The sequence below is a fragment of the Manacus vitellinus genome, unplaced genomic scaffold (assembly GCF_001715985.3).
Source record: "Manacus vitellinus isolate BGI_N305 unplaced genomic scaffold, ASM171598v3 scaffold_2_pilon, whole genome shotgun sequence".
NCBI classification, from domain to species: domain Eukaryota; kingdom Metazoa; phylum Chordata; class Aves; order Passeriformes; family Pipridae; genus Manacus; species Manacus vitellinus.
Window position 1 is genome coordinate 6,542,728 of NW_021940208.1, and position 16,586 is coordinate 6,559,313.

The window sequence follows — 16,586 nt, forward strand, 5'->3', positions numbered from 1 at the left end:
TACCTTGTTTCATTTCTTAGATAACTCCACTGAACGCGGGCACATTCGCTTATTAGCATCACTGCCAACTGAGTCCCTAAACTCCCCCTGAATCTCATCTTTTAAATCAACTGTGCCACCTGGGTCCAACAAAACAAGCAGAAATTTGAGATACTGGAATAAATTTAATTCAGATATGCATTTAAGATATACAGGTGTTTTGAATGAACAAGGCAGAGCATAAACAAACAGCCCACAGCATGATGATGAGCAGCATGACTAAAACTGAGAGCCAAGGACAGAGCAAGCTTTGCATCCTGAGCCAGAAAAGATCACTGGATGCAAGGCATCACAATGACTTGAAAGAAAACACCTTCGGAAGAGAATGGGTAATTTTAATAAACATATGTATGAAATGTATTTATTTTTTATATAAAAAATAGGATCCTTTCAACCAAGCTGACATGAGTTCAGCAATTATAACAAAAATATAGAACTTTAAATGTCAGAGAATTCACTACAATGTAGCAAAGTAAAGAATCCCCAAGTGACAGGTAGGGTGAAGCACTAGTTTGGGAAGACAGAAAATTATCTGTGGACTTGTCAGACTCAGGAAAGAGAGTATTTAGATGCAGTAACCCTGCAGAGACAGCATATGCACCATGGGTTCTAACAGAAACTTGAGACAACGAGACAATGGAGAGGGGAAAGCAAGGAGATGAATCTGATCCAACTATCCAACTCTAAAAAATTTGGAATAGTCTGATTAAAGTTTTGGAGATTAAAGTAAATTAGTACCTGTGCTGTAAAAACTAGCACATGTGCAGGAAAACTGACACACTACATACTCTGTGTGGTGGTTTGAGCCACCACAGAAATCTAAAATCCAATTTCCAGGCTTCCCCCACCCCTTCCCACAATTTATCTCAACACCAAACAGAAACTTTCAGGCCAGAGGCTTCTACAGGGGAAAGGGGAAGTATATATACATTTAGTTTACACAAATAAATACTATACAAGCTAAAAGCAACTATATATATATTATTATACACCTCTATCAGCCCCTTTAAGCCTCTCCCTTTAGTCCCGGAAAAGCCCTTAGGCTGATAGGTAACGCAGTCTTTCTCTCGAGGGACTGTTCGGGGAACCAGAACGCTCCCTCCACCATCTCCAGCTGTTTGCTGAAGTCCTTTCTTTGTCACGAAGTCCAAGAAGATAGCTCTGAGCCCGTCCTCCTTGGTTCCGTGCCATCTCTGCTGTGTCATTCTCACTCTCATACCTCAGTTCGTAGGTTGCTGTAGTGTAGTCAGCTTATCAAACATCCTCCAAGTCAGTTTTTGGCTGCCCCTGGTCGAACCTCTGTAGGGCACCCGCTGAGCCTCTCTCTGGCCCGTCTCCAATTTTGCCTGGGGTTTTTTCCTTCTCCTGGCACCGAGCTGCTTTCGTTATCAGCCTGTCTCTTTTGGCTCGGCTTCAAAATACTAAGCCTCGCATCCACTCCCACTTAACAGTGAGAGGGAAAAAGCCCTGGCTCAGCTTTTGCTACAGGTGTTTGGTCCAGTTACGAACTGTCCCGAGCTCTGCAGTCTGGCTGGAAAGGGGTGGGGGGAAAGAGGGCCTAGCCTCCTCACAAGGAGCTTGCCTCTCTCTCCCTCTTACCTTCAGGTGTTGTGAATCCCTTCCTTCACAACACACACTCACTCCAGTGCTGCCTCCAACCCTGGCTTAGGCAGAGTTGCGGGGCTGCAGGGCCTCCCTTCCCCCCAGAGGGGGAAGAAGGAGGCCCTGCCACCCCTGGCCTTCCCTCACACACACAGCAGCAGACACAGACCAATTGCCAACAACTTCCACCGGTTGTGTATATATGATTTTTCAGCAGGAGCGAACAAAACAAGCGGTGATTGGCCCTCAGGGAAAACTGCCCTGGCATCTAATCACCTCTAAGCCCCTGGCTCCCAGGGGGGCAATCTGAAACCATAACAACCTGTCAAGGGTGGTTTGTAAGGCTGACGAGGTGAAAGAGTCCAAGTTCTCACTGATAGACTTATTTCTAGGTACTGTTGAGTAATTTAGTCACTTTGGTGATAATTAGTTTGCTGAGCCTTAGACTGACACGCTCCAGAGCCCACCCAGCTGTGAAAGAAACAGATCCTCTCGTTGTGTGCCAGAATTGCTCCAATACTTTACATCAATATGAATCCATTAACAGCAATAGTTTCATGGGCTTTGAAAAAGATGGTGTAGCACAGACGATGCTAAGAGACTAATTCTAACAATGATTTTATTAACCCTGAAGAAGTATGAAAAAAGAGCACTGGGCTTGGTTTCCCAGGACTCTGATTTCTCAGGGCTGGCAGTTGAAACCAGCAAAGCAAATGTTCTGTTGTGCAAAGCAAGTGATTGTATTAGATATGAAAATGCTCAAAAAAAAAAAAATCAATAAATTCTGAACTTTCCAATGCCATTTTTATTTCAACATTTAGAAGACTGGATACATTAAAGATATGATTTATTTCAATTTTGGAAAGTTGCTGAAAACTAAAACACAGAACAATCAATTCTCCCTAAGTATCTAAGATACATATGGGACTACTCCCAAAATAAAACTATGTGCATAAGTTACAACAGAACTGAAAGGACTTCACCAGCTTCAGTAGTTTGAGTTCACCTCATTCAAAGTCAAATAGATTATCCAGAGAAGGCATGAAAAGCACTTCACAAAATTCCACATCCACAAATTTAAAGAAATCACTGAGCTGTTTAAAAAAAACTAAAGAAAGAAAATAGTGGGGGGACATGTGTATCTTCTACTGCAAAATGAGAGAAAGGCCAAAGCTCAGCAGTATGACGCAATGATATTGAGTTCCAGAGAATCTAGTTTTCTCAGGGAATATGTGTGGGGCCTGTTAGGAGCTACCAAAGCTGGTAGCAAAGAGCAGGTGAGGCTGCCACAGCTCCACATTCAGCCCATAGTGTGGCTGAGCACAAATTCCCAAAAAGCACGTGTGTATACACACACCCCCCAGACATACACACATCTGGCAGCAAAGTTCAACACACACAGAAAACACAGTGGTCTCACACTCCCAAGCAGCACCAACGGTCTGATCCTGTTCCCCTCTCTGGCTGATGAGGATGAAAGGCTGTTAGTAGGAAAAATACACAAACAAACATATATGTAATCATATACATATATAAATAAACACAATGAGGACCTCTCCAGCTTCTGGTTTTAGACATGGTCTCCAGTTGCTGACACCAAAGAAAACAGCTATAAATGGAGTTCAGTGAGAAGATAGGAGAGACTATATTGTTCAGGTATGAGGTATGGACAGACAGACACCTGCACTGACCATCTCCTGTTCACATGTGGTTGACAGGCCCCTTTTGTCTCTACATTCATAGAATCATAAATTATGTTTTTCCCAATACGCTTTGATTTCTGACTTTTTCGACCTTTGATTTCTATCCAAAATGTTTATTGCAAGTCCTGTACAAACCCAAAATACACTTCCGATATGTCCCACAGGGTGTGCCCATCCCCTGTAAGTAGTACTGCTCTTAGTTCATGAGGTGATCCTGAGAGTCTCCCCAGTCAACCCATTTGATGGTTTTCTCACCTGGACCATGGGCTGATTTCTGTCCTGTGAAAACCCTGGGAGCAGCCAGGTCACGGGCTCCACTTCTCTGTCGAGGTTATTGGGATTCCCCCATTCCTTTTGTGTTGATGGAGACTGGCCTTCAGCCACACCACTGGCCCCTCTTCCCTTTCCTTGCTGTTCTACAGGATGGGCTCCTCAATCACTTGGTGCAACCTGTGAAATTCATTCCTTTGAGATAAACCCTTAATAAGGTCTTACTTGTAAGAATGTAAACCAAGGTAAACATATACAAAGTGGAGTTCATCCACTCATGATTATGCCTCTGTGCTCCTTTGTGTCTCTGGAGATGAGCACTTTGCCATTTAACCTTGCAGATTCTTCTTCTGTAATTTGAGAGACATCTCCTTTTGCATGCACTGAAACTTCTGCTGAAGTCAGACTGAAGGTCTATTTAGATGCTACTTTCACCCCAGCTATTATCTGCAAGGAGTGAATCTATGGAATTGTAAATTGACATAAATTCTTAATTGTTAATAAAAGCATTTTAGGAAAAACAAATTAAATTAAGAGTAAGAAAATTACCACTACCAGATGCTACTCATCCAAGAACTTGAAGATGAAACCACTGAGCTACTAGTGATTATAAACTAATATTTAAACTGGTCTCAGTACATATGTCCAGGGGTGTAGTCAGCTCACAGACCTATAATACTAATCAATACCATGCTGGAGTCTGGAGGGTAACTCAGCTAGCTTTGGGCAAGATTCAGACTTCTCATGCCATGTTAAGATGGTCCAGGATAACCAAGACATCTGTATAAGAGCTGTAGATAACACACAAAACCATGGAGAAGGTTATTCTCCTTTCCTGAAACTCCACCAAAATTTTGCTGTGGTTTCTCCTGTGGACAGTATGTGAAAAATGAACTTTGACAGATGTTAGTTTGTCCTAGTTAGAACAGCTGGGACTGATTCATCACTGGATGGGTGTAGCCCAAAACTGTGTATTCTATGGCCCTCCATGCCATTTTCCCAGAAACTGTTGTCAAAGGGGAGGGGGCTGCCTGTGGGGGGATGTTCCTGTCCTCATACCCTTTTATGGAATTCCCTGCTCTGAGCATCCTCATACCCTTTTATGGAATTCCCCGCTCTGAGGGAAGGACTGACCATTCCTGCCTGAACTGGAGAATATATAAACCTGGAGTTTCAGAACCTTTCCACCACTCGTGGGATCCAGAGGAAGACTGCAGCTCATCGCTCTCAACCAGACTGAGACCACCACCCTCAACTGGACTGCAATCACCACTTTTGGCCAGACTGCAACATCTCTCCCACCAGCAGGTTTTTCCCCTCTCCCTTTACTGTGGACTCAAGGGGGGCCCAAGGAACACCACTTTGTTCATGCCCCAGGGTGCTGGGTTATACATTTGGGTTTTGTGGGTTAAAACCAATTGTTTGTTTGTATAATTGTACTTACTGTATTATTTTAATAAATTGTTATTCTGACTTATAATCTCTCCTTTGAGTTGAGTTCATTTCCCCTGCTGGTTAACTCTTAAACAAGCACATAGCTACATTGCTTAGTTTTCTACCAGAGGATACTTTGACACTTGAGAAAACCACAAGGAGCAGAAATACTGATTATTCCATACAGAACAGAATAAATTAAAGCAGAAGAATGGGAGGTCTGACAAGGCTTATAATACATTCCAGTAATTATAGAATGGTAGTGATATTTACTGCTTCTCCAGATCACCTGGAAACATTTTAATATAAAATGAATAAAATAATCACTTTTCCACTTTCTTACCTCCTACTCTACCTAAAATGAACTGAGTGGAATCCTTCAAGGTTTTCATCAACTAATCTCATTCCTCACTTCCAGTTGATAGTTTTCCAAGTAACACTTTCCCACAACATGTTGACACAGCACTCCATACTTACAGATAAGGCCAAGTCCAAAGCAAATATGTGAGGGCTTGTCCAATTTAGAAAAAAAAGGATTCATATTTCTTTGTGGTTTTCCAAATAGAAACAGGAATTTCAGTGGGGACACCTGCATCCCTTTTTACATTTTACAATGTAAACTGTAGATTGTAAATTTTACAATGTTAACTTATTTACTAAAGCACCTCTAAAAAGATAAAGTTAGGCAGAAGCCTAACTTTAACTGTGCTCTAATGAAAAACCTTGGAGCGGAGGTGGGATTTTTCAGGAATGCTTATGTGACTTTGAGATGAGATTTATTATCAATGAAAAGTCAGCTCTAGAGCTTGTCTGACAGTCTCAAGTCACTCACTTGCCATTCCTTGGATAATTTCAAAGGCAAATTCTGCATTAGGACACCTACTTCTTCTAGTGACACAGTACTGATGACAGCCAAGATAACAGTGAGTTTGCATGGTAATTTGTAGTCTTTATTGATATAGAAGATTTAAGTTTTACAGAACATTAGGCAAACCCACCCTCTTACTTGCCCAGTACTTGAGGATGAACAGTTACAGACAAGAAAATGATCCAGTTACTTGTAGTGCAGCTAATTATTAAATTACATTAAAACTGTAATAACAATATGATATTGTAAAATATAAGTTCATGTACAGTATATAAATACAATAGCTTTCTGTTCCTTGTCAGGAACATAAGCCAACCACATACATTTTTCAGTTTAATTTAGCTTGTGCTAAAGTACATTTCCATCTTAAATATATATTAATGTAAACCATACCTATGAAATCTCTCAGTTTCACTCCCTGCCTCTTAACTTGCAGCTATTACTACAGTACTATAAAAGCTGAATCAACATTCCTATTCAGAAGAGGTGTTTCTGTCAGAATTTCCTATCTTTTAAATCTTTGGCAATGCTTCACAGGACACTCTCATTAGTCAGACTTAGTATTTTACAACGTGACATTTTAATCTTATCCAAACTACGATACTCTGATGCCTGATTCTTTCTATTTGAAAGAGCAGGCCATGCAAATGCATTGTATGAGTGTTAAAATAACAAAAATCCTACACTGTAGGAGAAAATTGACATTGTGCAAAATATCTTAATAAACATTTTCAAGATTCAAATGATACAACATTGTTAGACGTGGCAACACTGGCCCACTGCATAAACACACTACTTCATACCTGGTCAGTCAGTGGCAACACACTTGTCTGAAAATCTGCGCTCTGACAGGTTGCACTGCTGTCAGACACGGCAGTAAGATGTGTATGGCTTTGTATTTGGGCCAGGTTATCCAAACTCTGATGGCTAAGTTTGGACCCCTCAAACCTATCAAGCTTCTAAACAAGTTACAGCCTTTCAAAAAGATATGGTACCTTCACTGGGCACCAAGGTCACCTCTTTAAGTTGCAGGTACCCAGGTCAGCAAATCTTCATCGATAGTACCATGGCAGTATTCACTGGCACCTGCCAAATTAACCACCCAACTCTGAACTGCTCAAGTCTTTCTGCACCCTGGTAGAAGCACTTTCTCAGAGCTGCTCACTACAACACAATTGATGCAGAACAAACAGTGTGAATGGATTTGAAAGTCCTTTATTCTCCAAACACACAAGGAGAAAGATGAAAAACTCACAGGAAAAATAACTTGTGTTTAAATCCTCTCAGTCTACTAAAAATGTTCCATGTACAAGTATTTACTGTCAAGTAAAATATGCTGCACAGAAATATATTCTTATCGGTATGTAGTCTATAGTTTCGGTAAACAACAGATTCATTATGAAACAGATGGAAATACTTAGATTCCAAGTCTTTTAAAACAGCTTAAAGACTAAACACCCTTTAAGATGAAAAGCTGAAATTACCTTTTGTGTCTGCTAACTACCTGTATTTGCTCCTCTGTGGCACTTTCACAAGAAAGCACCTGCAGAGACTCCTCCTTTTAAAGTGCCTGCCAAGTATTTTACTTTGTCCATGCTAAAATGAAAATTAGAGCATTACTCAAAACTATTGCTTGAACAAATACATGCAGTTTAAACTACATGCTATAACGAATCCCTATCAGAAATGCCCTCATCAACACGGAGATGAAAGTGCTCATTACAGTCACCAGATGGTAGATGACAAGGGAAATATTCTGAAAAGAAAATATAAATATAGATATATTTAGTAGTATATTACTCTAGTACTGTAATTCCAAATGGTAGATTACCAAATGGCAGATTTCTGAGGAATATACTGAAGGCAAGCAAAATATTACACATATTTCTATCTTAATTTATATGACTACATTGGAGAGGTTTTGGCATACCATATTTCTTGGAGGAATGTTATAATTAAAAATAAGTTTCTTCAGAACGGGAATGAGTATGATAAATAGTTCTATTATTGTACAAAATACAGGGGGTTTTAGAAAACAAGACCAAAAATAGAGCTTCAACATTTGGAGGGAAAGTCATCTATGAAGTGTGAGACAGAAAGTCAAATATGAACTCTGAAAATCCGGATTGCACCTGGGGACTCAGTACACAGGCTTGCTAACAAAACCCATTTCTGCCCATTTACCAACTTATCAACTTGTTCTTTTTTTCTTCTAAAATAGACAAAAGAAGCAAAAATATATAAAGGGCATGTTAGATACTATTTAAGGCAGAACATAAGAATCCAAAGCCAATTATTATATGTTCCAACAGAAATAAAGATATGCAGTCTACAGACTTCTAGCAATAGGTAACAAAAAATACAATATTTTATACATTTGTATAGTTGAAATCAAGGATAAAGAAATGGTGTAAAAAATGGGTCAGGATAACAGTTACCAAAAAATGTACAAAAATAAACTGTTTATCATCTGTGGTGTTGAATGTTTTTGCATCATGAAACTAATATTGCTCTGATAAACAACATCCTGTAACGTTTCATCCAGAGTCCAGAAGGGATATATAATCATTTTCTAAAAAAATAACGTATTTTCACATGTATACCCTACATCTCTAACGAACTACCTCTCTACACAGTACCAGTAGTTGAAAGCAGGTCCTGAGTCAAGAATTTCTTGTTAAGGAACAAAATAGTTCACAGCTCCTCGTTATTACTTTAAACCAACCACCAAGTTTGTAGCATTTAAATCTGCAGGGAAGCTCTCTGTTGCGTTAGCTAGAACTGCGGACGTGGGATAAACGATTTCTTCAACCGTCACATATGTCCCTGTTAAAAATCCAACAAATCCAATAACAGCGATAAAAACATCCTTAAATACCGTCCATAAACTTAAGTTTTCCTTGTAGAAAGTGAGGATTTCAACCAGAGGTGGCAGAATCAGTCCCAGAGTGCTGCTGCTGACAGCTCCAACGAAAGAAATCACCAGGTCTAGGCGAGGGATCAGAACTGCTACAGCACCTAAAACATAAGAGAAACACTGGCTTTAGATTCAACATCCTCATGAAAAACAAAACTGCAAAATATACACAGTCTAGTGGTTCAGGTTTTTTACAAAGCTCTATCATTCACTGTTTTTCCAGCTCCAAGTGGTATGCATGATATAGATTAATGCCTGTATTTGTCAGTAAGCCTCATCCTGATGCTCATCTGAGATACTCGGTTTCAATTCTGAATTTCTGCATGAACTGGCAGAGCTTCAAGTTAAAGTGTTCTTGTACTTACAGGGTAGATAGATTTGGCCTGCAAATCACAGAGAAATGAGCAATATGAAATTGTATGGACATGTTTCCCTTTTTTGGTTGTTGATTGGTTTTTAAGATGAAAGAATAAAAGTTGAGGAAGATGAAGGGAAAGGGCTGTTGCAGGCTGCCCAGGAGACAGTGGGCAAAAAAATACTACCATCAACTAATAGATATAACTAAAAATCTAAAAGTGACATAAAATTATTCAAAATTAACAAAACCTGCTTGTGACTTGGCAGTCACAGTCATTTAAGTCACTTTACCCTACAACCTTGCCTCTTGAAAAATCTTGGTTTATACAATTGCATTTAATTTGTAAAATGTTGCTGTCATAGTTGCGCAGTTAAATAAACGAGAACTTCGCTCTGCCAAGAGGAGTCTGAACACAAGACCAACACAGCCTTTTAAGCATGGCCAGTCTCACTTACTGAACCTACAACATTTATAGAAACAGAATCCATCATGTTGGACCAGAAACTTCTGGTTTTAACCCCTTTGGCTGGCAAGCCTGGGCAAGTACCCTAGTATTAACTCAGATACAGCAGTTGTCTGTCATGTAATGTTTTCAGTCCTGTATCAGCTTTCAAAGGCCTCTATATGACCCCTGTATGTGGTGGAAATGTCATTTTTCCCTCCCATGAATATATATAGCTTTGTAGCTATCAGACATTAGTGTAAACATCTACAGCACTGGCCTGCTTGCCACTTTCTGTCACTTCTTATCAGAAGAAGCAATCAGGAAGAAAGGGAATGGGAAAAACAGGTGTAAAAGCCACTAGCACATAAAAAATACAACATAATATGTTTTGGTTCTTCCATACCTCTTCTCTTAACTCTTAAGCCATAATAAAAGCATGTTTGGCTTTAGAAAAACTTCACCAATCAAATACAATGTAGACAGTGTTTATGGTAATAAACAAATCACAGAATCATAGAATCACAGAATATGTTGAGTTGGAAGGGACCCATAAAGACCACTGAGTCCAACTCTTAACCCTGCACAGGACCATCCCCAAGAGTCACACCACGTGCCTGAGAGTCTCATGCAAATGCTTCTTGAATTCTCTCAGGCTTGGTACTCTGGGGAGCCTGTTGCAGTGCCCAACCACCCTCTGAGTAAAGAACCTTTTTCTAATACCCAACCTAATCCTCCCCTGACACAACTTCAGGCCATTCCCTCGGGTTTTGTCACTGGTCACCACAGAGAAGAAATCAGTGTCTGCCCCTCCTCTTCCCTTCACAAGGAAGTTGTAGACTGCCATGAGGTCTCCCCTCAGTCTCCTCTTCTCCAGGCTGAGCAGACCAAGTGACCTCAGCCGCTCCTCATACAGCTTCCCCTCAAGGCCATTCACCATCTTGTTGCCCTTCTTTGGACACTCTGTAATAGTTTATGGAACAAGGAGGGAGGAAATCCCCACATAACATGTGAGGATCAAAAACACAAGGCGTGAATCAGCTTTATAATCAATAAAACCATGCTTTCTACTTGCAGAGCATCTTTGCTGTGGGCTGAATGCCACCAGCTGCCTAAAATTCTGACATAACCTTGATTATGAAAGGCAAACATACTCAACTGATGTTTGTGTTGACCTTCTCCATTGAGAATATCTAACCCGGGGAAACTGCATTGGCAAATACACTCAAAATTCACTTACAGAACACAACAGGTTACCACTGCTACCAGCTAATTGTTTGTTAGACATTTTAATAAAACTTGTAACTACAGAGATCTCACATAAAAAGGAGGTAAGACTGAAGGTACAACCCTGCAGAGGGATAAAGGATTCTCCAGCCCATCCTATTTGAAAGGAACATAGATGGCACAGATCTGCCACGAAAAATCAATTAACTTGTTTCTACTTGTCATGACTATAGTTTAGTAACACTTTGTGATTCTACAGAGACATGAGAGACACCACTTGGTCACAGGAAGCTTGGGCAGAGACAAAGGTGGAAACCTTAGAAACACCCTGACACTCAAAAATAGGCAAGACAATGTTTCTTTATCTCACTGCTAGGATGGACCTACTCCAAGCCAACCAATTTCTTCCATTACTTGATATGACATTTAGAGACTGGAAATGTCACATGTTTATGCGTTATCCAGCACAGAGCTTAATGAAATAAGTCACAAAGTACCCACCTCTCTAACTTTTGCAGCCATAATCCTGTTAAAGCCATAAAAGTAAATGCCATGAAAGCCTAAACCACACAGGATGAGCACCCAGACCAGACTGGCAACATGATACTTACACCATCAAACACGGTCCAAAAGTAACTGAAAAGTGTAGCTGAAGTATATTTACAATGTCTCATAAAACTCTCAGCTAATTACTAAGTTATTAATATGAACAATGTGTTGTTCAGAAGTAAAAGAGAGGGCTGCACATTTATTATCTTGCCAATTCAATAGATGTAGTGGGTGTATTCATTTAATACAGATTTTCAACTTCTGTAATAGGTCTTTCAGTTCCACATGTGTCCAGAGTTTAAAAGGCACTCATTAATTTATAGTTCATAGTTTTGATTGAAACACTCTGCTTTATTAAAATAATGAGAGTATGTTTCATATTTTTTAATTGGAAAAAAACCCAACTCTAGTTTATAGTTGCTTTAGGTTACAGAAAAACAAAATGCTGTGTGTTGGTTTGAATCTCATCAAGCCCTTGTCTGACTCATACGAATTTGTATGGATCTGGATATTGCTGTGGGAGGAAGTTTGGAAATTTGCTTCAAGGTTTTAATTAGTGTCTTATTTATTCTCTAACAATTGAAAAGAAATACAACTCATGTACTCAAGAGTTAAGAAAGGGGTCCATTTTCCAGAAGAAGTAAACAAGGGGCATTCCTACAGGTATGGAGTCTGATTTTCCCAGCCATGTGTAGGTTTTAAAAATACAATGCTAAGAAGAAATTCTGAATTTGTACCAATATCTGCAAATTTGCTAATGGTACACTCAATCCCTTCATCCAGATCATCAATAAAGATACTAAACAGAACTGGGTCTAGCACTGATTCCTGGGGGTCACCACTAGTGACCGGCCGCCAACTGGATGCAGCCCCGTTCACCACCACTCTCTGGGCCCGGCCCTCCGGTCAGTTCCTAACCCAGCACAGAGGGCCCCTGTCCAAGCCGTGGGCTGCCAGCTTTTCCAGGAGAATGCTGTGGGAGATGGTGTCAAAGGCTTTGCTGAAGTTCAGGCAGACACATCCACAGCCTTCCCCTCATCCACCAGGCGGGTCACCTGATCAATAAAGGAGTTTAGGTTGGTCAGACAGGACCTGCCCTTCCTAAACCCGTGCTGGCTGGGTCTGATCCCTTGTCCATCCTGCAGGTGCTGAGTGATTGCACTTAGGATGATCTGCTCCATAACTTTGCCAAGCACTGAGGTCAGGCTGACAGGTCTGTGGTTTCCCAGGTCCATCTTGCAGCCTTTTTTGTGGATCAGCATGACATTCGCCAACTTCCAATCATCTGTGACCTTCCCAGTGAGCCAGGACTGTTGGTAAATGATAAATTAATATGACACCTTTTTTTTGATCAACATTTAAATTGTCCTTAGGTTTGAATAAGATCATGAGGGCCATATGAACAAAGTAACCAGCAGAAATAACAAGAGATAGCATCCTATTGCTTCTACCTTAAACTCTGCAGTCTAATCTCAAAAACTACTACTGATGAATTCTCCAGCCTCTCTCAGCTATGTAGTCACTTATTTGTGTCAGCTGAGGCTTTTTGGTGGGAGGAATACTGTAGTAAAACTATTCTATTTTCTGATGGGACATAACACCCCAGTGGAAAGATGCCTTTAATTTTATTCAGTTTATTTTGTAGTGTGGCTTCTTTTACAACTTTTTCTCCTTGTTACAAAATCAGCAGACTACTTGCTGGACTTGCTTGCTGGGAGGTTAATTCCAATGAGACTGCTGGGGCCAAAAAAAAGTTTTGCCATCTCCACCCAACTTAAGTGCATTATAGCTGCAGATGAAGTCAAATATGTGATTACCATATTCCAATACTTCTTCCAGTAATCAAATACTGAGCTACTTTATTTCTATCAGAACATAATGCATATACCATGCTAAATCCTTGAGTAAGATTGGTACAGCTGTAGTTAGGATCTACAGATCTAAGTAAAGATTGAATAACATTTTAGTGCTGTCCGTACACAGTCCAAAAACAAAGCATGTTATGACTTCATCAGGAAACTTTAATCACACGGGTCACTCAGAAAGCCTTTTTTCCATGTTTCTAGTAGGACTTAATTTATTAATAAGCATCTTTAGGAAACCAGAAAGCAATTTTGAAATTTAAAAGGCTAATAATAACGATAATTTCCACTATATTTTCCTTTTGGTCAGTAATAAAGCTGACCAAATAATATCTCTTTACTAAAATCATTAAAAGAAATGACTTCTCAGATAGTACCAGATTTTAGATTTTATCTAGTATTTAAACATAATTCTGACAAAAAACAGGTCAGTGGTATTTAAACATTGCACCTAAAGAAAAGAAGTGTGTTTCCAGATCAGTAGTACAGCCCAAGCAAATTATCCTAACAGTAGATTTCATAAATTAGCATAGTCAAAAAGACTGAGGGTTTTTAAAGTACCAAAAATATTGGATATTACTAGGGGGTGGTAACTTCACACAGCTGAAAAGCAAAATAATTGTCTCAAGTGACATACAACCAGTTCTCTTCAAAGGCAGTGACAGTTCTGAAGAGGTTCCTGTTCTGCAGGAAGATAGCAGACCCCACTTTCCATTTGTACTACTTTCCCAGGACCAAACCAGAAGACTACAGCATTGATGTATTAAAGACGAATGTCTGACATACATACAACTTTCCAAAACCACAAAACAAAATTGTATTTTTAACAGACAGATGCCTATGGTATGACAAAGAAAGGGTCCCTTCCAGGAGTTAAAATTGCCTAAATTAAACATTTGGCAAAGAATTCTGCTTGGAGGTAAAATTGCAAGTAAAAATATCAGCCTGAAACCTCCTTCCTAATCAAACATCCCAGGCTGCGCTCTGTGTCCATCTGTCTTTACAGCAGCAGTGCTCAGCCAGTCAATCTGGCATCCTCTTCTTCCCTTTCCCCTACTGCAGTGTTTCCTGGATCCCCTTCCCTAATGCAGCACCTTTGTATTTTCTTCCAACTCCCTCCTCCTTTTCTGCAACATTCTCCTCCACACTGCCCAAGTGTTTTTCCTTTACCTGCTAAGAGAATAGAAAAACATTTCTCTGCTACAGACTACCCCAGAAGGCTTAGCCAGTTTGACTGCAAGGAGTTTACATGTGCAGGCTGGACAACTAGAAGGTCAAGATGCCTACATCTTCTCAAGTAGTTGTTTGACCAGGGAATCCATATTGTCTTTTCTGTGTATGTGTATTTCCATGATCTGTCTATGAGTTGTAACTTCCACCTTGGCTTGTAGGCAGGCAAAGCAGTGGGTGCTGCCCCTCAAACATCAGTTGGACATTGCTGATTTATTTAGAGAACCACAATAAATCATTTATCTCTCCTTTATAAAACAGTAACTTACCACATTGCAATTAAAACTATTCACATTTTAAAAATAAATGACAAAATCTAAGCAAATTTAGTATTTCAATAAAATATGTATTTAAATTACTAATAAAAAAAAATGCCTTCCCTGAGAGTTCCACAGTGGAAACCAAACTGTGTTTTCATATATATGTACTAATCTGCAGATAAACTAATGCAAATAATAACTTAAGAGCATTTGTGAATAATTTACATATTGAAAGACCCAGTTTAAAAAAACAATTTTAGATAAAGATCCTGGTATTATATGAGTTAAAATTTTTTTTCCTGGCTAGAAATGCTATTTAACATAGAGTTTGAGGTGGTGTTTGAGTTGTTCCTTGAAATATCAGAATACTATAAGATACATACAGAAGATAATTTCTTTAAAAACTTCTTCAACAGAAGTAATTTTCCCAACCCAATTTCCTAAAAAAATATGTTTTTAAATACCAGAACTAAATAGAAAAAGGAACAAAGCAGTAGATAGACTGCAGTTATACTATGATGTGACAAACACTACTTGCACATTAGCAAGGCAGAGATATAGCTTGCACACAGGATAACCACATGTATCATATAGTTTGGCTTGGCCTTTGGAATGAAAAACTCTTTTCTCACTATCTTCCTGCAACACAGATTATGAGAGAGACAGAAAGTACTTCACATCACCTGCCCTCATATTACAACTCAATGTTTATGATTGCTGTGTTAGTAGAAAAGACCAGACTCATACAGGAGAAGATGGTTTCAGTATCATTACCCTTCACAAAGAGAGATGACCCAGGATGCTGCCTTGATACACAGCAGAGCCCTGTTCAGGGAATGGGCAGATCCACTCCTTCCCCCCTCCACACCACTTTCTCAGCCAGGTAAATAAATTCAGTTTTTACAGCACTTTGTAGAGATTTCAAAGCTGTTTATAAAAGGGTTTATATTATTTTTATTCCTTATGTAGAAAAACACATAAAGAATTACAGCAGACCAGTGATTTAACAGCAGCATTAAGTCTAGCCTCCCTACCAGGTTACCTAAAATACCTACAAGCCAGGGTGAAGGACTGGCATGTATGACTGGCACAAGACACCCATTACAGGACAGCATTCCCCCCATGCTCTACTAATAAAATTGCTTCCCTCTAGCTGTCTGTGCTTTATACAACTCCAAAATTTAGGCAGTGTAATTTGTTCAGATTTCAGCTTCCAAGACCTGCACCCATTTTAAGCAGAACCCCGTGTCACAACAGTCCTATGCAGCAGAAGCTGCATGAGCAGGTACAGCTTTACAGGGACAGGGATGGAATAGCAGTGACACAGCTATGAGGCAATTCTTCCCCTACTCACCTCCTCAGGACCACTCAAAGTGACTTCTCTCTCCAAGTCAAATGTCCAAGTGGTAGTTAATCACTGCTTGACCTCCTCATCCTGTTCTGTCTGCCCCCATCGGATCTCCAGAATTAGTGTATTTTTACTAAGCAAACCAGGCAGTGAGAGGCTAAGGAAACTCCACATGCTGCACTTTGTCCAGAGTTGCAACACCAAGTGATCTTCATAAAACCAGCAAGCAAAAGTGCCTGGCACAGCACACACTGGATTAGGTGAAAATGTATTTGACCATTTAATTAACTACAGTCCATAGGGACACAAGTGGCATTTGGTTAGACTGTTAGATCTGAAGCATTTTATTTATTCATTTGTCTCTGCAGTAAATTTATTTGAGCTTTGCTGCTGGTAGCTTATCATACAAATCTTTCTAGGCATACTTCAGTGAAATAATGCAAACAGCTGTTACATGCAGCTAGATTCTACAAATGA

The 16,586-nt window shown here is 39.7% G+C and overlaps 1 protein-coding gene across 1 annotated transcript in view; it reads right to left on the bottom strand.

Moving 5' to 3' along the window:
* Nucleotides 1-5,985: 5,985 nt before the first annotated feature.
* SLC36A4 (solute carrier family 36 member 4) overlaps nt 5,986-16,586 on the bottom strand; it is a 94,935-nt gene continuing 84,334 nt past the window's right edge. The window contains exon 11 of the mRNA XM_018071462.2: nt 5,986-8,934. Within this exon, the coding sequence (XP_017926951.1) occupies nt 8,627-8,934 (308 nt within the window). The 3' untranslated portion in view covers nt 5,986-8,626. The remainder of the gene's footprint in view (nt 8,935-16,586) is intronic.